The sequence below is a fragment of the Musca autumnalis genome, unplaced genomic scaffold (assembly GCF_047663935.1).
Source record: "Musca autumnalis isolate F117 unplaced genomic scaffold, ASM4766393v1 scaffold_3, whole genome shotgun sequence".
In the NCBI taxonomy this organism is placed as follows: domain Eukaryota; kingdom Metazoa; phylum Arthropoda; class Insecta; order Diptera; family Muscidae; genus Musca; species Musca autumnalis.
In genome coordinates this window covers 36,778,885-36,804,052 of record NW_027411866.1, presented here as the reverse complement: position 1 = coordinate 36,804,052, position 25,168 = coordinate 36,778,885, and the positions used below count along the sequence as shown (strand labels likewise).

General features: G+C 38.2%; 1 protein-coding gene across 1 annotated transcript; it reads right to left on the bottom strand.

Annotated features, from left to right (window-relative positions):
* Positions 1-12,676: 12,676 nt before the first annotated feature.
* Positions 12,677-23,657, bottom strand: LOC141396780 (uncharacterized). Its single transcript, XM_073972423.1, has 6 exons — positions 23,492-23,657; positions 13,834-14,031; positions 13,570-13,768; positions 13,327-13,515; positions 13,055-13,270; positions 12,677-12,871 (listed from the first exon to the last, which is right to left on the bottom strand). Exons 2-6 carry the CDS (start codon positions 13,887-13,889, stop codon positions 12,722-12,724), a joined length of 810 nt encoding a protein of 269 aa, XP_073828524.1. The 5' UTR covers positions 13,890-14,031; positions 23,492-23,657; the 3' UTR covers positions 12,677-12,721.
* Between the last annotated feature and the right edge of the window lie 1,511 nt (positions 23,658-25,168).

Genomic DNA, 25,168 nt, shown 5'->3' with positions numbered 1-25,168 from the left:
TTTCGAAATCCTATGACCTAAGATTAATCGATCATGTAAAAAGTGGTGACTCCTGGTCAACTCCGCTAGCCTTTCCAAAAATTCTGTGCGATTCTCATCTTCCGTAAATGTTAGATTGCATTGGTGAACTATATTTATGTTCTCAAGATCACACGATTCTCGAGTTTTTGGTTTCAGTCCTTTACGGCATTTGTGACTCGATCCGTCCTCGTTTCCTGTACTTACTTACTTAGCTGGCCCATTACAGAACATTTGTTCTATAAGCCGAACTAAGAAAAAAAATCTCCAATTCTCTCTGTTTACTGCTTCGCTTTTTGGAATACCGAGCCTTTTCATCTCTTCATCCACTTGTTTGCTCCATCTAAGCTTAGGCCTGCCAATTCTGCGTGCACCTCCATGTGGCACGTATTTATACGCCTTTTTAGCAGGTTCATCATCGCTCATTCTTATGATATGGCCTAGCCAACGCAATCGTTGCATCTCGATACGTTTATCTATACTGATGTCGACGACGCCGATATTCACCGTCAACGCAGATTGGTCCGTAGATCTTTCGAAGAATTTTTCTCTCAAGCACACCAAGCACTGCCATGTCTGCTTGCGCAAGTACCCAGGCTTCGGAGCCATACATCAGCACGGGTAGTATCAGTGTTTTGTAGAGCGTTATTTTTGTTTGACGAGATGTGGCTTTGTTTTTAAACTGCTTACTTAAACCAAAGTAGCATCTGTTGGCCAATACAATTATTCTTTTTATTTCACAACTGATGTCGTTTGTTGTGTTTACGGAGGTGCCGAGGTATACGAAGTCTTTTACTACCTCAAAATTATAGGAACCAACTTCAACAGTTGGTCCGATCTCAATGGACGCATTGCGCGTCGACACCATCAACTTGGTCTTCTCACCGTTTACCGCCAGACCCACCTTAGCAGATTCTCCTTCGACTTTTGCAAAGGTGTCAGTTACTTCCTATAGTCCCAATTTACATTGGGCGAGTTTACTTGCGGCAATTGTCAGTTTAATGGAGAGAGAGGTGAGGCATATGGTAACCCTTTGCCTCTCAACACCCTCTCTCACCCACAAACTGACAATTGCGGCAAGTAAACTCGCCTAATGTAAATTGGGACTTACTGATCGACCCATGATGTCAATAAGTCTGTCTGGTTACTTTCCCAGCAAGAATTGTCCCGCAAGAACTTTCTCAGAGAGTAAGGAGTTTTTATTCTCTTTTGCAAGAAAATTGTAAAAAGTAAACAGACACCTTCCCAGCAAAAACCAGCAAAAATTTGTCCAGCAAGAATTTGCAAACTCTCAGTAAAAGAACTGTCAAAATGTCTCTCTCGATTCGCTCTCTTTTGCTGGCTTTTTGTGTTAACAGACGACTTCCAGCAACAATTGGTACAAATTGTTACAAGTTTTAGGGTAACCAGACAGACCTAATGTCGTCGGCATAAGCAAGTAACATATGGCTATTCGTGTATTTTGTTCCACTTCTTTTGACCTTCGCGTCTGGTATGACCTTCTCCAGCAGGATGTTGAAAAGATCACACGACAGGCCGTCTCCTTGTCTGAAACTTCTTTTGGTAATAAACTCTTCGGAGAGGTTCTTTCCTATTTTAACCGAGGACCGAGTATCAGTTAATTTCATTTTTTGCTTTATATCGATGAAAAGATGGAAGATGTTGATCTGCATTTCTTGGGTCTTTTCCACGATTTGTCTCAAGGTAAATATTTGGTCAATGGTGGATTTGCCCGTTCTAAAGCCGCACTGATAGGGTCCAATAATTTCATTGACCATAGGCTTTAGTCTCTCACACAATAGCCAGATACTATCTTATATGCAATAGGGAGCAGACTTATGCCCCTGTAATTGGAGCACACAGTCTTATCTCCCTTCTTGTGGACTGGACATAGGATGCTCACGTTCCAATCGTCGGGTACGCGTTCTTCCTGTCAGATGGTGCTAACTAGCTGAAGCATACACCTTATCAGCATGTCGCCTCCGGTTTTGAACAGCTCGGCTGGTAAGCCATCGGCTCCTGCTGCCTTATTATTCTTCAGCCGGTTTATTGCTGTCTTTACCTCATCCTGGCTGGGCGGTATTGAATGTAATACCATCTTCTGGGATTAGATCTGTGGTATTTTCGCCGTCATCGCTACTATCGTATAACCAACAGTTTGGAAAAATTGTCTTTCCATAACCTAAGCACACTATCTGTATCAGTTACCAAATTACTTTGCTGGTCTCTACAGGAGGATGCGTCTGTACCAAAACCATCAGTTTGATGCTTGACTCTTTGGTAGAATTTTCGGACTTCGTTCTGTCTCCTGTACATCTCTATTTGTTCACACTCAATCTTTTCCATCTCTCTCTTTTTAAAATCGCCTAAAACAATTTTAATGTCATGGGCAGGGCAACGGTCATATGTTTCTTCTAAGCGCTCGTAAAATATATCTTTGGTCTGTTCGTCCTTTTCTTCAGTGGGAGCATGAGCGCAAATAAAGCTGATGTTGAAAAATTTAGCTTTTATTCGAATTGCAGCAAGTCTTTTATTCACTGGGGTGAAGCTGGATACCAGATGTTTTCACCTCCGACCAACTACAAATCCGCAGCCAAACTCATGCTTTGTGTCATGGCAGCTTTATTACAGTGCGTCACCTTTAGGTGTTGTTGTGGCGCCTTTCCCAATAGCAGTAATATCGGCCTTGTACTTTTCAAGTACGTCTGCCAATGCGAAGACGGCACCTTCTCTATAAAGAGTGCGAACATTCCAGGTGCAGATTCGCAGATCATGGTCCTTAAAACGTTTGCGGGGTTCGTCAACTTTAGAGGGGTTTGTTTTTCTTTTCTTTCGTTTTTTCATATTAGGCTGTTTTTTCTAGGGGAGGGTTATTAATCCGACGCCCAAACCCAAGTTTTTAACGTTCTTATGGGTGAATGCGCGGCACATGTTAGCTCACTACCTTTAACGGGTGTTAAAGGCAGTTCCCCAGGTGACACCACGGGAGGTTAGTGTGTACTTGAGATGAAAGGGACAGAGATAAACCCTGGGCTTTGCCATGTTAAAACCGGTCAGGACCGTTCCTTGGTATCTTCCATCCCCTACGTCACCCATCCACCTCACACAATCTGAATCCACCTCACACAATTTAGTACGCTGAGGGAAGCGGCAAGATCTATACATCCTGCACGCCTATCTGCACCATGAACCGCTGTTGTCCCTCACGATTTCTGAAGTAGGCATTGCCTTAGTTTAGGAGCCATGTATCTACAGGAATATTGTTTTCTGGAATAAGCAATGACAACTTTGTCCTTTTCGCTTTGTCCGGACAAGTTGAGGACTTATGTAGTAGGTGTAGAGTCTTAATTTAATCTTTCTATTTAATTACAGCAATGAAGGCCACACTTCGCGAATATACCAAATCCTGGAGGAGATATATAGGGCTTGTCTGTCCTTTTCGTGCGTACCCGGTCTGTGGAAACATATGAAAGTCATTTACATCACAAAAGCAGGAAAACCTTGTCACTCTGCACCGAAAGACTACAGATCTATTAGCTTATCCTCCTTCACCTCAAGACACTCGAAAGGTTTATCGAAATGGAGATTAGGAGCAATGTGGACATCGCCTCTCTAAGCAACTCGCAACATGTCTACATTGAAGGTAAACTTTTAGAAACAGCTCATCAGAGGTGGTTTAAATCAATTAATCGCTCACTTAAGGCCTCGAAACATAAGAAGCATGGCATTCTTGCTTAAGTCATATCTGGTAAATGACTAAAGACCAAGTTCGATCTAATTCAAATGTGGTTCTGACATTTCTTTATTCCTTTCCCTGAAATGACTTCAGCCAGAAAGCAAGCCGCTTATGTTTCGAGGCCTTCATTCAGAATCACATGAAATCTTTATATTAGGTCGAACTTGGTCTTTAGTGTTTTAACAGATATGACTTCAGCAAGAATGCCATACTTCTTATGTGTCGAGGCCTTTAGAAATGTTGTCTTGACAGCTGGATTAAAAAAAATGCTAAAAAGATGAAATAAAACTTCAATTATTAGGGAGACGACCATTAACAAAAGCAGTGATTAGAAGAGCTATTCTCACTGTACTGTGGTTGCTTGTGATAAACAATATACAGACGAAATTGCACAATCAGGACATTAATCGTCGTCGTCGTTATAGCTCTGAATGCAATAATGAACCTTCGGCCTAGTAACTCTGAACTTTCTGGCCTCCTATACAGTAGCGGAGCTTGGTGTCTTTTTTCCGCCAAGTCTAAACTTCTATTCAAATATGAAGCCTGTTACTTGGTGATATTATTACCAAAATCTTGAAATGGCTGAGACGGCGCAACCTTGAATACTTAAACTGCTTATCATACGGCTTTCCAAAAATCACCACTCCAAAAATTTCTTAAATATGTCAACTTTCTAAATCTATATATAAAGTACTAGTAGAGGTACATTGAAGTCATTCGAAAACATCGATTGGAAATACAAGTGATTTTAAACGATGGATAGACATGGCTAGACCCTAGAACATCTATACTAAGTTCCGCTTCAAGAATAATAATTTCCTTTTAATCACTATGAAAATATGAAAGAAGGCTCAATTTGTTGTATTGTCTTGCTTTTGTTTACATAAAGTACTTTTCGTTTTATCGATATTAATATAATTCAAGTTGGGCGCCAACTGCTACTTCAAACTATTTAGGCTGAAAACACATCCAACGTTTGAGTAAAGTTTTGTGTCATTTCTGGTAGAAGAACTACTTATTTAAACGTGAGAACACAATGAAAAATTCATGCTTATCCAAGCCTCAATTTCTGTAAAAGAATAAAGAAATCCAAGATCGCATTTGTATTAGGTAGCACCTAACCTTTGTTCATTTACATGAAATTGAGCGTGAAGCATGCAGCAAAAGTCATTGTGTTCTACCTTAAAGGTGTGAATAGAATGAAATACACAAGTGGACACTGTCCTCCCCGTGGTGTCACCTGGGGAACTGCCTTTAACACCGAAAGAAAAGAAAAACAAGCTCCTCTAAAGTTGACGAACCCCGCAAACGTTTTAAGGACCATGATCTGCGAATCTGCACCTGGAATGTTCCCACTCTTTATAGAGAAGGTGCATTCTTCGCATTGGCAGACGTACTTGAAAAGTACAAGGCCGATATTACTGCCATACAGGAAATACGATGGATTGGGAAAGGCGTCACAACAACACCTAAAGGTGACGCACTGTTTTATAGCTGCCATGACGTAAAGCATGAGTTTGGTTGCGGATTCGTAGTTAGTCGGAGACTAAAACATCTTGTATCCAGCTTCAACCCAGTGAATGAAAGACTTGCTGCAATTCGAATAAAAGCAAAATTCTTCAAGATTAGCTTTATTTGCGCTCATGCTCCCACTGAAGAAAAGAACGAACAGACCAAAGATATATTTTACGAGCGCTTAGAAGAAACATATGACCGTTGCCCTGCCCATGACATTAAAATCATTCTAGGCTATTTTAATGCCAAAATTGGAAAGGAGAATATCTTTGGACCAACAGTCGGGAAATTCAGCCTCCACAGTGAAACATCTGACAATGGTATGAGGCTGATAGACTTTGCAGCTGCAAAAAACATGGTAGTTAGCAGTACCAGATTTAATTATCTCGATATTCATAAGCGCACCTGGCTGTCTCCAGATCAGAAAACGAAAAGTCAAATTGATCATGTTGTGATAGATGGAAGACATTCATCGAGCGTGTTGGATGTACGATCGTTCCGAGGCGCAAACATGGATTCGGACCACTACCTTGTTGCAGCAAAGGTACGCACCCGCTTAAACGTAGCAAACAAAGTACGAACAGACACAACACGAAAGTTAGACATCGGTAAGCTGCAATCACAACAGATAGCCACAGCATATTCCACTCAACTAGCCCAATTGCTTAATCAAAGCACTCCTCATCCCGATAACATATCCGAGCAATGGCAAAGCATTGGCCACTTCATGAAAACAGCCGCAAAATCCATACTTGGATACCAGAGACCTCCACCAAGGAATCCATGCTATGATCAGGAGTGTCGTGCTGCCACCGAAGAGAAAAATGCGGCATATAGGGCTACTTTACAATCCGTAGAAACGCGTAGCGCACGAGAGAGATACAGGGAGAAAAGGAGAGAGGAGAAACGTCTTTTCCGCAGGAAAAAGAGAGAGATGGAAAAGCGGGAGTGTGAAAAAATCGAGATGTACAGGAGCCAGAATGAAGTCCGAAAATTTTACCAAAGAGTCAAGCATCAAACTGATGGCTTTGGTACAGGCACATCCTCCTGTAGAAACCAGCAAGGTAATTTGGTAACTGATACAGATAGTGTACTCAGGATATGGAAATGACATTTTTCAAATCTGTTTGTATCCAATAGCAGCGAAGACGACGAAGATACCATAGTCCCAATCCCAGAAGATGGTATTGAATGTATACCGCCCAGCCAAGATGAGGTAAGGACAGCAATAAATCGGCGGAAGAATAATAAGTAGGGGCCGATGGCTTACCAGCCGAGCTGTTCAAAACCGGAGGCGACACGCTGATAAGGTGTATTCATCAGCTAGCTAGCACCATCTGGCAGGAAGAACGAGTACCCAACGATTGGAACCTGTGTATCCTGTGCCCCGTCCACAAGAAGGGAGATAAGACTGTATGCTTTAACTACGAGGGGGGGCATAACTCGTATAGGGGCATACGTCTACTCCCTATTGCCTACAAGATCGTGTCAGGGATATTGTGCGAACGACTAAAGCCTATGTTCAACGAGATAATTGGACCATACCAATGTGACTTTAGACCTGGCAAATCCACCATTGACCAGATATTTACCCTGCGGCACATCCTGGAGAAGACCCAAGAGATGCAGATCGACATCTACCACCTTTTTGTCGACTATAAAGCAGCCTTCGACAGCCCGCTGCGTTCAAAGGTATTCCAAGCCATGTCTGAATTTGGTATCCCCGCAAAGCTCATACGGCTTTGTAAAATGACTTTAACTGACACGAGGTCATCAGTTAAAATAGGAAAGAACCTCTCCGAAAAATTTGGTACCAAAAGAGGTTTCAGACAAGGAGACAGCCTTTCGTGTGATCTCTTCAACATCCTGCTAGAAAAGGTTATACGAGAGGCAAACGTCAAAAGAAGTGGCACAATCTACACCAATAGTCACATGTTACTTGCTTATGCTGATGATATAGACATCATGGGCCGATCAGTAAAAGAAGTAACTGATACCTTTACAAAGGTCGAAGGAGAATCTGCTAAGGTGGGTCTGGCGGTAAACGGTGAGAAGACCAAGTTGATGATGTCGACGCGCAATGCGTCCATTGAGCTCGGACCGACTGTGGAAGTTGGTTCCTATAATATTGAGGTAGTAAAAGACTTTGTCTACCTCGGCACCTCCGTAAACACAACAAACGACATCAGTTGTGAAATAAAAAGAAGATTTGTATTGGCTAACAGATGCTACTTTGGTTTAAAGTAGCAGTTTAAAAACAAAGTTACATCTCGTCAAACAAAAATAACGCTCTACAAAACACTGATACTACACGTGCTGATGTATGGCTCCGAAGCCTGTGTACTTGCGCAAGCAGACATGGCAGTGCTTGGTGTGTTTGAGAGAAAAATTCTTCGAAAGATCTACGGACCAATCTGCGTTGACGGTGAATATCGACGTCGCATGAACCACGAGCTGTATCTGCTATACAACGACATCAATAATGTTTAACGTATCGAGATGCAGCGATTGCGTTGGCTAGGCCATATCATAAGAATGAGCGATGATGAACCCGCTAAAAAGGCGTATAAATACGGACCGCTTGGCGGTGCACGCATAATTGGCAGGCCAAGGAATAGATGGCGCAAACAAGTGGATGATGGTATGAAAAGGCGCGGTATTCCAGAGTGTGAAGCAACAAATAGAGAGGAATGGAGATCTTGTCTTGGTTCGGCCTATGGAACAAATGTTCTGTAATGGGCCAGCTAAGTAAGTAAGTAAGAATGAAATACGCCGCTTTTTTCACGCTCAGTTTCATGTAAATGATTAAAGGCCAAGTACTACCTAATTCAAATGCTGCCTTATTCATTTGAATTAGGTAGTACTTGGCCTTTAGTATTTTACATGAAACTGAGCGTAAAAAAGCGGTGTATTTCATTGTGTTTCTACCTTTAATGTTTTAATAAAATGCCTCGTTTAAGTTGTCAATTCCATTGAATATGTGTCAAATAAATGAAGTATTTATCCCAAATACTTGTTTTCGACGCCAGTGTCAATTGGGATTTAAAACGAATAGGAGATTCATTTCACTGTTTACAAATATTTTCAATAATTACGTTCAATAGTTAGAAACGTAAAGTAGAGTACATTCCTCGTTATGCTTTAATTTTATTTATTGTTAAAAAAGTTGCCTCTTTTATATAAAAAAAACAATCTTGAAGTGCGCATAATCGCTGATAAAATCAAATTTCTCCCGTTGCTACTCTAACTTCCCTCTCCCATTTATTACATTGAAAGATGCCAACGGAAACTACTCTCCCCGCTTTATATTTATACAAAAAGGTTTTACTATAAAACAAATGTGCAGCAATAGGGTTGCCATACTTTACAGATTAGCAGATTCCCTGCGGATTTTTATCATATGTTGGCACAAATTTTCATTTGACCACGGTACCTGAAAATGATCTCTAATGGTTATTGAAATCCAGTTACTTTCAATCTCAATCCCACGTGTGGGTCCCTTTATCCGTTGAGCCCATTTTTAAGAATAACTTTCCCGAACTATTGTTCATCTATAATTTTCATTATGAAATGTGGAAACCCTAATTACTTCATTATTACTGTTTGATACATATCACTAACTTAGTTGTTGCTTCAAATTGTTAAACTCTCCCTCTCTTCTGACTCACTGATTAATGAATTCCTTTTTCTCACACGAAATTGGTTCTCAAAAGCTTTCACTGTTTCTGTTCCATTCCATACCTTCTCTCTCTCTCTCTCACTCTCATATCTCTCAAAATGTATTAACATTCTTCACTGCTTTCCATGAGGGAGCGGTGGTAAGCGTCCTTAAAATAATATCTCACATTTCAAATTCCTTTACAGTATAATGTACCTATGTATATTCTTTTTTTTTTTTTAATTTACTTTGTAGCTCTTCTTCTTCTTATTGTAGTTCTTTGTATCTTTCACAATTCTTTTTTCGCTGTTTATTTCGTAAACACCTGTTATCATCACATGTTTGTTTGAACTTAAAGGACAACATTTTTGCCTTGGTATTTTCACTTTCGTGAACAACCAACACGAAGTGGGAGGAAACATTTACGAAGTCAAGAATAGCTTGCGGTTGTTTTGTAAATGAGAAGATTCATGTTTGTTTTGAAATATTCTTGGTTTGTTTTAATGCGAGAGTTTGTGGGAGGTGTGGGAGGCTAATATACAAAGTTATGTTACGAGTGGGCGGGAATTCAAAGTGGGAATGCCATCTGCAATGATAAATATTAATCTTCTTCTTAGTTTACTGGGAAACTAAGTAATATACTTCCATACATATTTTTATAGGTGTCTTTATAGGCGACCAGAAGAGAGTCTTCATAGGCGAACAGAGGGAAGTCTTTATAGACCACCATTATGGGCCAAATACATACGGTGAGGCGTTGAATACAACAACCACATGAAAAAATGTGTAAGTGATGCCAAGTTTGTTCTTGAAGTTTTCATGTGGTTGTTGTAAAGCAACGATCTACGCGCCGTATGTGCAGCGGCCTTTAGGGAGACTCTATAGGCGACCAGAAGGCAGTCTTTATAGACGACCAGAAGGGGACTTCATAGGCGAAAAGAAGGGCGTCATTATAGAAGACCAAAAGGGTGTCTTCATAGGTGACCAGTAGTGGAATTCTGTAACTCCTTACCGACGAAATTAACGACAACTGTCGGTAGTTAGCAACATTTGTCGGTAAGTGCTATTCTGTATACATATTTTATCGATTTTTGTCGGTAAGTTACGTCGGTAATTACCGAAAATCATCGGTACGTTACCGATGAAAAAATAGCTGTTGTTAAGTCTACCGACATAGAAAAAACGTTCATATTCCAAACAAATTTAAAAACAAAATTAAAAATGGCATTTGAATATATAGGTATGGATTTAGAAAATCGCGCGGAAATAAATTTTCGTACACAGGAAAGGCGAATTCTAAGAAATGTTGATGATCCATTCGATCTAAGTGATTTGGAGTTTAAGAAGCTGTATCGCTTAAAGAAGGATACAATTTATGAAATAGTGCATGCAATCGGAAGTAGTTTGGGATCCACCAGGATTACGGGAATAAGCCCAGAAAAAATGGTAACCACAATCATCCGCTTTGTATTTGTTTTAATATTAAATCTTTTTAAGGTGCTTTCTACTATTCGGTTCTTTGCAACCGGTAGTTTTCAAAGACCTATTGGGGAACATTGGGGGATTTCCCTGAGCCAATCCTCAGTTAGTCGATGTTTACATAAAGTCACCGACAGCATAAATAATGTTCTTTTGCGGCAGTGGGTTAAATTTCCCAAAACAACATACGAACGAAACGTTATGAAGGATACATTTCGAAACAGCCCGTACCCATTTGAAGGATGCATTGGCGCTATTGATTGCACCCACGTTGCAATTTTAGCTCCTGCAAGAAATGAAGGAGCATATGTGAACCATCACGGTTATCACTCGCTAAATGTGCAAATGGTACGTTATCAAAAATGTATAAATAATAAAATAACGCATTTATTTTAGATTTGCGATCCTAATTTATGCATTTTAAATGTTAACGCTCAATATGGCGGATCAAGACACGATAGTTATATCTGGGGTTCTAGCCCTGTTAGAACTCTTTTGGAAAATGCATTTAACAATGGCGAGAGGAGGTCATTTTTGATAGGTATGCCTGCAGTTATTGTCACTTATATTATAACAGAAACTATTTTAGGCGACATGGGATATCCACTGGAACCATGGCTTATGACTCCTTTACCTAATGAAACTCCCGGCACCCCAAGGTTTGGATATAATGAAGCTTTATGCAAAACTAGGAACTGTATTGAACGGGCTTTCGGTGTCATGAAAAATACATGGAGGTGCCTTTCCCGCCATAGAGTACTACAGTACAGCCCTGCATTCGCTGGAAGAATTGTTAATGCATGTACAGTCTTACACAACATGAAGTGCCAATATCGGGAGCCTATTCAAGATAATACTATTTTTGAACATGAACCCATAATAAATGACAGGGAATATGTTCCAGAAGGTCGGTCATTATTATCTGTTGCTCGTCGTATTCAAAATCAATTATTGAACAATATTTTACATAAATTGTTCATTTTTTAGTATATAGATCAGTAAACCTGTTTAAAGGAAAACGTAATTTAATAAAGAAATCTTAAACAATGCAAAATAACAATTGTTCCACAAACATCCCAAGAAGACTGGGGGGACTTCTCCCGATTCATAATAGCTCTAAGAGATGGGGTCTACTTTTCATCGCCGAGTCCGAACGTTGTGTCTTATGACAGCGCTAGAACGATTTCAATGAAATAATTTCATAAAATTAGGCGTTCTTAGATCGCGTTCCCCACTACAGGAATTTCATAAAATTACTTTAGTATGGAACTCGATCTAAGAACGCATAATTTCATAAAAATATCTCATAAAAATCGCTATAGTGTGGACCGGGACTTGTAGAAAAGTTTCTCGTGGCTGAAATACTCAGGAAATACTGAATATACCATTGAACATGTGATGTTGTCTGGAAACTCAGCGTAGAAGCCACGGTGGCAATAGCATGCACAAAAATGGTCACTATACTCGAGTATTACACTTATTACGCTGGTCAACACGACTTTTGTCTTATCGTAACAGCTCTCGTTTTCGAAATATAAGTAAGGACCCTATTTTTCTATTTTTACCCAGATTTTCATTATCCTAGTCCAAGCGAGATATTTTGAGAACATTAATTGCCACTGGGAGATAGTCCTGGATATATATGATATACCCATGGCTTTTTCTCATGAAGTAATTCTAGTTTAAAGTACTCAAAACACCCACTTTTTACAAAGTCCGATATGGGTCTTCTACATTTTCTCACGCATATCCATGACGAACATATCAAAAACGGCTTCCGGATTTGAAAATAACTCCACAATTTGAGTTAGAAACACAAAAAATGAGTATAGTCAGCTTTTTTCTGCATGCCATTGCCACCGTGGCTTCTACGCTGAGTTTCCAGACAACATCACATGTTCAATGGTATACTCAGTATTTCCTAAGTATTTCAGCCACTGTCATAATATACTCCGTTCTGACTCGGCGATAAACTGTAGGTCCCTTATCATTGAGCTAATATGAGTAAGGGTCTACTCATTGATATGAGAGAAGTGTCCCTCGTTCCTTCTGGAATGTTTGTGGAACAATTATTATAACATGGATCAAAAGTTCAGTATCTATACTTTTCAAAATGCAGATAAACCCATTCAATACCTAAAATTGTTCAAAATAAATTGCATATTAAAATCACAAGCTCCAAAGAAATAATACAGTATTTATAAAAAACATAACATATATTGTAAAATAATAAATTAATGTATTATAAAATTAAATAATTATGGTGAAAATTCAATTTGAATCAGATATATGTATATGCGCAATACAAGAGGAATTCATTCCCCAATGTCTCTTAAGCGACGCTCGATCTTAGTGACACAATTTTCTATTCTATTTTGAGACGCCAAAATTTCGCCAAGAAATGCAAAGTTTTCTGATATTTTTACCATTGCCTGTGCCGTCTCCTTTTGGGCATTCGCGAGGATCTAAAAATGAAAAACAATAGACATTTGTTTAAAAAGTTTAATAAACATGCTAAAAACATCGGTCTGCATCGCCAACCGAGGATGACCCACTGGTCTCTTCTAAGATGACCCACTGGTCTCTTATAAGATGACCAACGGATCTCCCATTTATTCTATTCTATATTCTTGGAAAATTATACATACCAATAAGGCATCCGCTTGTGTTTTTGCAATCTTAAGGAATTCCTCTTTGTTGTTGTCCTTTTTTAGACGTTTCACGTTTGAAATTCTGTCTGTACTATGTTTGGGTGCATTTTGGCTTGGTGAAACCTCAATCTCATCGCCTAGTGCTTCCACTTCAAAGATGTCCCTGTCATCTTGGACTGTGTCGTCATTTAGCAACGCATTAAGATCCTTAGCCTAAAAAAACGATATATTAACAAAACATTGAAATAAAAATTATAATAAAAACATACCACTTCAATCTCCAGACTGTCAGGACATTCTTCATTGCCCATCATGTAGTCCCATCCAACAATGCCGACTACCCTTTCTTCGATGGGGTTGAGGAATCCTTTTGTTAGCGGCCTATTTCCAGTGGCATTTCTTTCTCTCTTTAGCGTCTTGAATTTTGAAGAGGTTTTCGATTTGAGGTCGCGCCAAACCTAAGAAAGAAAGTTTATTAATAAATGAGAAATAAAAGAAAAATGTGTCCTTGCCGTTTGCCACTGTTCGGAGGTTTTCACCGCTCCAGGGATCTTGTTGAGCTCTTCAGAAATCTCTTGCCATTTTTTTCGTGCTGTTTCTTTCCCATGCATAGCCGCAAACTTGCCTTCGGCCAAGCCCTTCTCCGACTCCAGGAAACTGAGCAGCGCTGCGTGTTGGGACATGCTTGCCCTAGGACATCGTGGTTTTTTCCTATAAATGAAGAAAAAAATTGAAATATTAAAATAAAAAACAAATTTATATTTTGCATTACTTACATTCCATCCATTTTGAAATTAAAATGAAACATCATTATTTTTTTGACACTTGTCATTCCACCGATATTCGTCGGTAAATGCTACCGATTTTTTAAGTCGGTAACCAATAATTACAGAATAGCACTATCGGTATTTCAACCGATGTTATTCGGTGTTTAGCGATACCGATTCGGTAGAAAAAAAAGTTAGAGAATTCCACTACAGAAGGGAGTCTTTATTGACGAGCAGAAAGGATAATTTTTAGAAGACCAGAAGGGAGCCTTTATAGACAACCAGCAGGGAGTCTTTTTAGACGATTAGAAAGGAGTCAATAAAAGTACAAGAAACTTGTCTTTATAGGCGACCAGACAAAAGTCTTTACAGGCAACCAGCAGGGAGTAATTATGGACGACCAGAATGTAGTCTTTATAGGCGACCAGTAGGGAGTCTTTATTGACGACCAGAAGGAAGACTTTATGGGCGTTCAGGGGGAGGGTTTATAAGCGACCAGAAGGAAGTCTTTAAAGACGAACAGAAGGGAGTCTTTATAGGCTACCAGAAGGGAGTCTTTATAGACGACGGAATGAGGGTTTATAGATGAGCAGAAGGAAGCTTTTTTGATCAAGAAAGAGGGAGTCTTTATAGCTGATCGGAAGGGAGTCGTTATAGACGATCAGAATGCTGCCTTATAGGCGACCAGAAGGGAGTTTTTAAAGACGACCATAAGGCCTTTTTTATAGACGATGGAATGAGTCTTCAAAAATAAGCAGAAGAAAGTTGTTTAGGCAAAAAGAATAGAATCTTCATAGGCGACTAGAAGGAGGTCCTTTAAGACGACCAGAAGGGAGGACGAAATGAGACTTTATATATAAGCAGAAGGAAGATTTTAAAATCGATTAGGAGGGAGGCTTCATAGACGACGGGATGAAGTCTTTATAGATGAGCAAATGGAAGCTTTATAGGCGAACAGGAGGAAGTCTGTAAAGACGACCAGAAGAGATGCTTAATAGTTTAGCAGAAGGAAGCGTTATAAACAAGAAGAGAGGCGTTACAGATGAACAGAATCTGGCAGCAATGTCAAAAAGAAACATAAAAAAAATCAATTTTCGTCTTTTATTTCACAGTTTTTAATTTAGTTTTGTCAGCGTTCGACTTTTTCTTCTGTTTTTCGTCCATTTTCTTCTTCATTGTGAAATAATCGTCAAACAAAAGTCGAAAAATCAGTTCCGCAATTTTTTACCTGCAGAAATTTTGCTGGTAGCCTGTGGTAGAAGAGTAAGCCATTTTCGCTCTCTCTCCTCTCTCACTCTCTTAAAAATTGCTTCCAGTTTTGCCACTTTTCGGGGTTAAGGGGTAAGTAAAGGAACACAATAATGCATTTTGACAACTGGCTGAAGATGTTTTTGCCACTGTACCTGTATTATTGTGCCATGGTTGGACACTAAACCCACTTGATTGTTATGTTTGTTGTCAAAAACAAAAACAAACTAAAATCACAATAATATAAAATCTATTATGTTTGTTGTCAAAAGTTGTTAACTGAACTCTGAATAATCAGGTGGGCTTAGTGTCCAACTGTGGGTCTACTGTTCGCCTACATCTTAAAAACTTGTCTGTCATAGAAGACATTTAAACGGCTTTCTTTCCATAGAAGACCTATACTCGCAAATGTTCCATTGTTACTTTGAGTGTCCTTAAATCGATTCGTTCCACCTTAATAAACTATAGTTTTACCCCTGTATGTACCTTTCTTTTGTGCATGCCAAGTTGTTTGTTTTTATATTTCGCTGTAGGGCATATTATGCCACTCTTTCGCTTGTAAACAACGTCCCCTCCATTGGCACTATTCATTGTCGCCTTTATAAGCTCGGAATTGCCCTTTCTCAGCTAAATTCTGTTGTTATCCTCCTCCTACTAATATTTGTCTCATCGTGGTGCTAAGAATATTCATTCACTGCCATTTAGCTACGCTTGAGCTTTATTGTTTAACCTTTTGAAATGTAAATTTAAGTGGGATATTTTTGTGTGACTCTAACCATTCCGAGGAGCATTTGCCATGGAATATTTTGATGTAATAGCTTCTAGCATGCACACATAGCATTGAGAAGTACTACCACTTATTGTGTTGTTAGGACTTTCCTTTTATTTAGTAGATATGCTTAGAATGGGAAGTTGACGCGGAAATGCGTAGTAGAACTTTTGATTGTCCGGAAAATAAGAAATTATACGCTTCCTATTTATAATGGCCTAGCATAGAGGCAATAAAGTGTGGCGAGTTCACCTAGATAACACACAATTTATGATAAAGTAAATTGTAAATTGCAGAGGTACACGAGGAACAAGATATGGACATTGCTTAGATATGGGAACGGAATAACATTACTGGCCACGAAAGGGTTACGAGTTGAAAACTTATTAATTTATTTGGTCACTGGATTTTATTTGAAGTATACTCTATGGAATTGACATTTGAAATCGAGTGGACTTCATAAATCTAAACGTACTAGTTTATAGGATCTAAATGGTATAATTTGGTTTTCAAGCGTTACTTGTTAAACCTTATTCACACTAGCACCTAAAAGAGGTGTTTTTGTATTGTATGTCATTTATTTGATATCTATTTTAGGAAATAGATGCCTTACAGTGGCTGTCACTGAAAATGATGCAACCTGAAATAAAAAAATGTTAACGTTGATAACTTCGAAACTAGTTGAGATTTTTTAAGGATTCGAAAAATAATATTGTATGTCATTTTAAATGCTCAATTCTGTAGTGGGATTCTCTTAAACTGAAAACACATCCAACGTTTGAGTAAAGTTTTGTGTCATTTCTGGTAGAAGAATAAAGAAGAATTTAAACTTGGCAGCACTTTGCCTTTTATTTATCTACCAGAAATGACACAAAACTTTACTCAAACGTTGGATGTGATTTCACCTTTACTTATTTTTTGAGTTACCGACAACTGTCGGTAAAAATAAAACGAAAAATTATGAATGAAAAGTTGAAAACTCTGTTGCTATCGGTAGAACTTTACGACTACTTTCCTTTGGTAGCTAACTTACCGAAAACTATCGTTAATTACCGAATTTATAAGCATTTTAATTTTACCGTTTTTTGTCGGTAACTCAAAAAATGTGTTAGAGAATCGCATTACTGAAATGCCGATTTTTTCCGTAAAATTTTAGTATAACGGTGCTGTAAATGGAATATTTTTGTATGCCATTTCAAATACATCTTTCCAGCCTACAAAATTTTTTTCTTTTTTTTTTTTTTTTGAATTGTTAAAAAATCTCAACTATTTTATTTCAGGTTGCGTTTCGGCAAAACATGTTTGATGTAAATGCGCTATAATTTTTACGTTGAAGCTTATATAGAATATTCACATTGTACTGGTTTAAAGTAATTCAGTGGGTTTCAATTGCAAGATCTATTTAACAGGTCACGTAAGTAGTGCAACAACAAGACAACAATGTTAAGAAAATCCTTCAAGCTATCAAAGTGTTTTGCTTGGTTTACATTTACGAAATCCACTCGAGTTCAATTGTCAATTCCTCAAATGAAAACTCATATGAAATCAATTGGATTTCATTTGACGTTTAAGCAATGGGATTGACAGTTGAAATCGAGTGGATTTCGTAAATGTAAACTTACTATTTGTTTACGTTTTAATACAATTAATTCACAATAACAAAAAAATGTGACAGGTAGAAAACAAGAATCTGGGGCTGGATTCTTGTTCTATGAAGATTTGAAATGAAAAATATTTTCTTTATAATTTTTTTAAAAACCCTATGACTGCAGGGCTCGAACCGCAAATTTTTTAGCTTTAATCCTATCCATAATTTTGTCGGTACATACGGCCAACATTTTGAAAACCCCCTAAATACATAAGTTTTTTTTTTTTTGGAAAAAAAAGTATTTCAATCCACACAGGCTGAGGGTATATCTCTGTCGGCAAAGCCGACTGATACTTTTTTACTTGTTTATTTAAATTTTTGTTTTTTATATTTGTGTTTTCAATTACAACAACTTTTTTGACAGCTTGCTGTACATCAGCTGGGCTGATGAGGGTACCTTGTATGGTTGTGCCATGAATACAGGTACAGCGGCAAAACAGCTGATTATCACATTAGGTGTCAAAATGCATTTTTGTGAATAAAATTACATACAAAGGGTAAACAAGCAATTCACAGTAATGCTTTATTGTGAACAAATTTTGAAGTTTGGTGTGGTAAATGGCCCGATTATTGTTGTTGGCGTGATACCACTGACCGTCGATAGCTCAGGGATGAAAAGAGAAGAAATAAAAGACAAACACGAGTGTATAAGTTTCAAATATATTTTCGGTTTATTGGTGGTAAAAGTGAGTTTCTTGGTACAAGAAACAGTTACCTTTAGTATGTAAAGCTACGAAACGAAAGCAATAGGAGTGTGACTCCTTCGAAAGTTAAAAAGCAAGTGTAGTTGCAGGTGGGCAGAATAACGTTCACAAGGCCGTGACATCAACTACGACTGCAGCATTGGAAAGCGCCCCTCTGCATCCGAACTGAGCGAATGTGACTTTTAGGAGAGAGTGTGGGAAAGAATGAATATTCTCTCCCAGCATCCGAACCAGGCGAATATGACTCCTAAAAGAAAGGCAGAGAAGATTTCCCCATTGAGCTCGAAGAGCGGCCAATTAATGCGGTTAATTGTAATACTGCAGAAGGGGAAACAAAGTATCGAACGTATACATTGGCGTAACCAATGTATCGAACTTATACAATTGTTATTGATGTAACTAACACCTTCTTATTAGGCCATGATTCCATTGCATATATGCATGGCGGATTAAGAAGGTGTTAATCACAATAATGCATTTTGACAGCTACTGTGATAATCAACTGTTTTTGTTGCTGTACCTGTATTAGCTGTGTTCCTTTACGTTAAAGTTTCTTAAAGTTTTACCTGTTTTAACTTGGAAAGCGTTCCTTCCTTTTACTATTAAAAAGTAAAGGAAGGAAGCTATTATTGCGCCATGCATATATGTATTTACTACAAATACGACCTCTTAAAGAAATTAACCCGGCAAAAAGTTCTAATCTAAGGTCATGTTTATATTATAGCCTTTAGCAGGGTTAACCTTCTTAATGAGGATTTATTTGACGTATTAACAAGGGAGTTGACATTTGAAACGCAGTGGGTTTGTTAAATCCGGCTATATAAACGTACTATAAATCAGCTATTAGAACGCTTGTGTGGGCAGAATGAATATCTTCTCAAGCTGCATTTTCATCTAGCAGATTTTACAAAACATGGGTCATATAAATTGCCAAATGAAGTATTTGCCCCAAATACTGACTTTAGGTGCATGTGTAAAGTGAGTTTTAGACGCTAGCTAACACATCTATTCACGGCTGCCAGATTTGACGGTTTATCGTCATTTTGGCGATTTTTAGTAGTTGATTTTAATAATAAACCCACTTAAAGACACAAAAATGGTTACAAAAATTGATTTTGTTGTTTTTTTTTAATATTGTTATAGTACGTCTGTTATTTGTCTGTTTATAATATTTAATTTGGCGTATGAATTTCCACGCATTTGACCTTAAACGCAAGAAATTAAAAAAATCTACTTTTTGTAATTTTCGCCTTTTGATGTACTCCATTGGAGCGGCAGAAAATTAGATGGAAAACTATAAACCCTTCAGAAGGCCACGGGAAACCACTGAAGTAACGCTCCCATGAAAATCATACAATATGAACAACCAACAAAACACACGGCCCTCAGTCTCCGGCCAATCGAGGATGCTAAGAATCCCCGGAGGTAAAAACAAGAAAACACTGAACATTGGAACATGGAATGTCCGAAGCTTGTATGAGTCTGGAAAACTTAACAATACTAACAATGAAATGAACAGATTTAACATAGATATATTAGGCGTTAGTGAAACATGGTGGACGGAATGTCACACATTTAAATCCCAAAATGCGTCGATATACTCCTCAGGAAATATGGAAGGGACACACAGAAGAGGTGTAGGTATCATCGTTAGCAAAAATGTTGCTGGCTGTGTTGCTGGATTTGTTCCAATGTCCGATAGGTCAATGATGATAAAAATAAAAGGAAAACCGCTTAACTTAAACATTATTCAAGTATACGCACCCACATGTGATGGAAACACAGACGAGGTCGAAAAATTCTATGACGAAATCAATGAATTGCTAAAAATGACGAAATCATTAAAATTACAATAATTCAAGGCGACTTCAATGCCAAAGTAGGAAGCGAAGAGGTATGCGGTATTACAGGAAGTTTTGGTCTAGGCGAAAGAAATGAAAGGGGTGACAGATTAATACAATTCTGTCAAGAGCATGGAACTACAATCACTAACACACTATTTCAGTTACACCCCAGAAGGCTTTATACCTGGAAATCACCACAGGATAACAGAAATAATATAGTGCGTAACCAAATTGACTACATTATGATAAATAAAAGATATAGGAGCTGTGTGACCAAATGTTCAACTTACCCAGGAGCAGACGTGCCATCGGACCATAACCTTCTGATGTTAAATATCCGGATAAAACTAGCAACAATACGAAAAAAGAAGACTAGGGTCAGAATTAACTGTGAGAAACTCAATGATCCAATGATTAAAAACGAGGTGAAGGATAGCATGAACAAGGAACTAGAAAGGATCGACATGAACGATTTGGAAAACCTCTGGTATAATGTGAAGGGCACAATATGTAGAATTACTGAACTCCCTTGGAAACTGCAATAGAAAAAATAATGAGGAATGGATGACCAATGAAATTTTAGAGCTTCGAGCAGAACACAGTAAATTTAAAAACGTGGATTACGAGAGTATAGATGGACGCAATATACAAATATTAGTAAAACTCTTTAATAATGTATATGATACAGGCCAGTACCCACATGACTGTTTATTATCGACCTTTATAGCAATACCGAAGAAGATGCATGCAAGGAATTGCAGTGAGTACAGACTGATTAGCCTCATGTGCCACATCCTAAAAATGTTTCTAAGAATAATACACACAAGAATATACCCCATATTTGAAAAGGCTATGGGAGGATTCAAAGAGGACATGGGGACGAGAGAGGCTTTACTCTCCATGCAGATACTGGTGCAGAGATGTCGAGAAAGATGTTTTCCATTGCTTCATAGATTATGAAAAGGCATTTGACACAGTTCAACACGACAAGCTCATAGATATATTGGAGTTGGGGAGAAGGAAATAAGATGCATTAAAAACTTATACTGGAGTCAAACTGCACGGATTGAGATAAATGGCGAAACTACGGACGAAATTATTATATCAAAAGGAGTAAGACAGGGGTGCATATTGTCTACTATGCTGTTCAACATCTATTCCCAAAAATATTTAATGAAGCCGTGGAAAATGAAAGAATAGGTATAAAAATAAATGGACGAACAATAAATAATATACGATATGCAGATGATACCGTAATAGTAGCTAGCAGTCTAACTGGTTTACAAAGGCTCGTAGATAAACTTACAAGGGTGAGCGAAGCAAATGGCCTAAAAATAAACATTAAAAAAACAAAATACATGGTTGTGAGTAAGAAAAATGACCACTATCACACCATACTAAAAATTAATAATAAAAATATTGAGCGAGACACTTATTTCACATACCTTGGAGTATTGTTAAATGAAAAATGGGACTCTTCCAAGGAAATCAAACGTCGTATAGAGATGACCAGAGATGCATTTTTCAAATACAAAACAGTCTTTACAAATCAAGATATAAGCCTCTCAACAATAGTCAGATTCGTGAAATGCTTTATCTGGTCCGTACTACTTTACGCAGTTGAGACATGGACCATCAAAATTGCAGATGAGAAAAAACTTGAATCCTTCGAGATATGGGTCTACCGAAGGATTTTAAAGATACCATGGACTGATCATGTAACATACCAGGACGTTTTACGCAGAATGGGTTTAGATAGACAATTGCTGCGACATGCCAAAGCTCGGAAAATTGCATATTTGGGACATCTGATGAGATCCAACGGCAAATGTACCGTACCGTGCAAACTTTTTGCTGGGCATGCTTAAGAACTTGAATATCAATTTTATGTTTCTTTCAATAAAAATATATCTAAATTTGCGTATTGTATTTTTTTTAATAAAAAATCGTCATTTTGAAGATTTTTCATAAAAATAATCTGGCAGCGCTGCACCTATTTCTATTCCTTTCTCACGGACATTTTTCTTTGAGCGTATGCAACATCTGTAACAGGAACAAAACACGTTGAGGTAATTTATTTTGACAAGTGATCTGCATTACGAAAATCTGTTTCAGAGAATGAGGTTCAAGTTGTTGCTGATCTATGGTGGCCATATGTTTTTTTTTTAAATCATTTTCCACACAGACTATTGTGAGTGAGACAGTTAAAATGTCAATGATCCGTTGTAGTCTTTCTTGTGAACTCTTAGTAAGCAGTTCAACAGCGTTTAAGTTGTAAGAGGTTTTAAGGAAAGGCGTAAGAGTAGAAAACGAATATCAGGACAGCATATTTTTAAAGTGTAAATAGAAAGTATGCGGCAGGTAGGAACTGAGGATGTTATTTGAAAAACTTCAATCCAAAGAATAGCAGATCTACAGACTTAATTAAAAAGCAGTTTGCTGATCTTCCAGAGCACTACTCTATTTTGGCTGAAGAAAACATTCTGGGCGTCTATAAAGACTCTCTTCTGCTCTGCAATAAAGACTCTCTTAAGGTCGTCTATAAAGACTTCCTTAAGGTAGAATTAGACGTGACATAGCCATAACCATAGAAAACCAAAACCCAATTGGTTTCTTATGGTTATGGCTATGGCATCATGTTATGTTACTACTAATCGAATACGTTGATTTCCATAGGTTTGGTTGAATCAGCTGATTGATATGGCCTTATGGCTTTATGGTTATGTCACGTCTAATTCTACCCTTAAGGTGGTCTATAAGGACTACCTTCTGCTCACCTATAAAGATTCACTTTTCTCATCTGTAAACATTCCCTACTGCTCTCCTACAAACACTCCATTCTGACGTCTATAAAGCGTCCGTTCTGGTCGTCTACAAAACCTCCCTTCAGTACGTCTAAAAGACTCTCTTCTGTTGGCCTATAAAGACTCCATTCTGCTCGTTTATAAAGACAGTCTTCTGCTCTTCTAACAATACTATTTTCTGTTAGTATATAAATACTCCCTGCTGCTCGTCTATAAAAACGTCCTCCTTCTCGTCTATAAGTACTCCCTCGTGCCCGTCTGTAGACATTCCCTTCTGTTCGTCCATAAGGACTCCCATCGACTTGTCTTTAGACTCCCTTTGCTCATCTATAAAGACTCGTTTGTTCTCTTCAATAAACATTTTCTTCTGCTTGTCTATAAAAACTCCCTTCGGTTCGTCTATAAAGTCTCCCCTCTGCTCGCCTATAAAAACTCCCTTCAGCTCGTCAATAAAGACTCCTTTCAGATCGTTTATAAATACCCCTTCTGCTCGTCTATAAAAACCCCTTCGATTCGTCCATAAATACTCCCTTCTGCTTGCCTATAAATACTTTCTTCTGCTCGTCTAGAGAACCTCTTTTCTGCTCTTCTATAAAGACTCTGTTCTGCTCGCCTATAGAGACTCCCTTTTGCTCGTCTATAGAACCTACCTTCTTCATGTCTATAGACTCCCTTCTGGTGACTCTTCTCATGCCCTTCATGTTGTTTTACGACGCAATATCGAATTTTCGAAGTTTGTATTGGGCAACAATCAACCAACATTGCCAGACAAAGAAACAACTACAAAAACAAAAGACGCCAACTAACAATCGTTTGACTGCTGGTGGGTGGCGACCAAACGCCGGCAAGATTTTAAGATTCTGCTCTTTGTTTTGCTTTAACCAACTAAATACTGAAAATATCGACATTCATCCGTTGGTGCCTTGCCTTAAGCGCAAATGGTGGTATAAAAACGTATGGTAAGCATACTCTCGTATCTGAATACATAGCTATACTCAGATTCTAAAAATAACTCCCGATCTACACATATTTTTGTTTTGTTTTATTTCTTGAGAAGAAAGAAAGAACACACACACAAACACATAACAACCAAACGTCCATCGAACGATATTCCTATTCCGTTGCTGGGTATATCTTCATATATATGCATGCATGTGGGCACATAGTTCGTCCGTCTGTCTGCCCAGCCATTCGCTTTTCTACCATTTCACCCATATGCTTCAGATGAAGCGAAGAAGCAATACTCGTAGATGAGCAACAACGATACGATGATGATGCTGATGTGCGATACGTATAACGAACGCTACGGATATGCTGCGCGCTAATACAGTTTTATACGAAGAGATATGAATGGAATATGAATTGCACCAGATCTAACTAACGGTAAAGTGTAATAGAGTGGGTTGTGAAGAATAGTAGAAAAGAAGCATTTTTTAACACCAACAGAAGTAAAGGTTAAAAAACATTGAACTTTGTTGCTTGCTTCACGCTCAATTTCTTGTAGAAGAATAAAGGCCAAGTACTACCTTATTCAAATGCTGCCTAGTTAATTTGAATTAGGTAGCACTTTGCCTTTAGTCTTTTACATGAAACTGAGCGTGATAAAGCGGCGTATTTCATTGTGTTTCTACCTTAAAGGCCTCGGCGGGCTGAAGTCATTTCAGGGAAAGGAATAAAGAATTGCAGAACCACATTTGAATTACTTGGTCTTTAGCCTTATACCAGAAATGACTTCAGGCCTTTCAGGTTAAAATACAATGAACTTTGTTGCTTGCTTCACGCTTGATTTCATATAAAAGCCTAATGGCCAAGTACTACCTAATTAAAATGCTATCTTGCATTTCTTTATTCTTGTACATAAATTTAGGCTTGGATAAGCATGAATTTCTCATTCTGTTCGCACCTTTATACTATGTTTACATTTACGAAATCCACTCGATTTCAACTGTCAGTTCCATTGCTCAAACGTCAAATGAAATCCAATAGATTTCAGATGAGTTTTCATTTTACGTATACACAAAGGAATTGACAGATAAAATCGAATGGATTTCGTAAATGTAAACATAGTATTAGTCTCTGAAGAGCAATACTTTGCTAAATTAACTGCTTATAGGTGAAACAAAGAAATCTTTATAGGTAGTCAACACAAAGAGAGACTGTTTGCGCCAATGCAGGACCAATTAATAAATAAAAACACAATAGGGGGGTTTTAGTTTTAAATAATAGTGCCAAAGGCCGAGTTTATTAAAATTAAAATAATTATGAAGAAGGGATCGTAAGACAGATTACCTGCTTTGCGGGGGAGCGCGACTTCGTATCAGGAAATA

Bases quoted from the DNA above. Each gene is read 5' to 3' on its own strand.
- LOC141396780 (XM_073972423.1), bottom strand. From the start codon at position 13,889: ATGACAAGTGTCAAAAAAATAATGATGTTTCATTTTAATTTCAAAATG. The intron at 13,516-13,569 runs GCAAGGACACAT...TTTCTTTCTTAG, and splicing joins CCTCCGAACAGTGGCAAACG to GTTTGGCGCGACCTCAAATC. The intron at 12,872-13,054 runs GTATGTATAATT...TTTCATTTTTAG, and splicing joins CACAAGCGGATGCCTTATTG to ATCCTCGCGAATGCCCAAAA.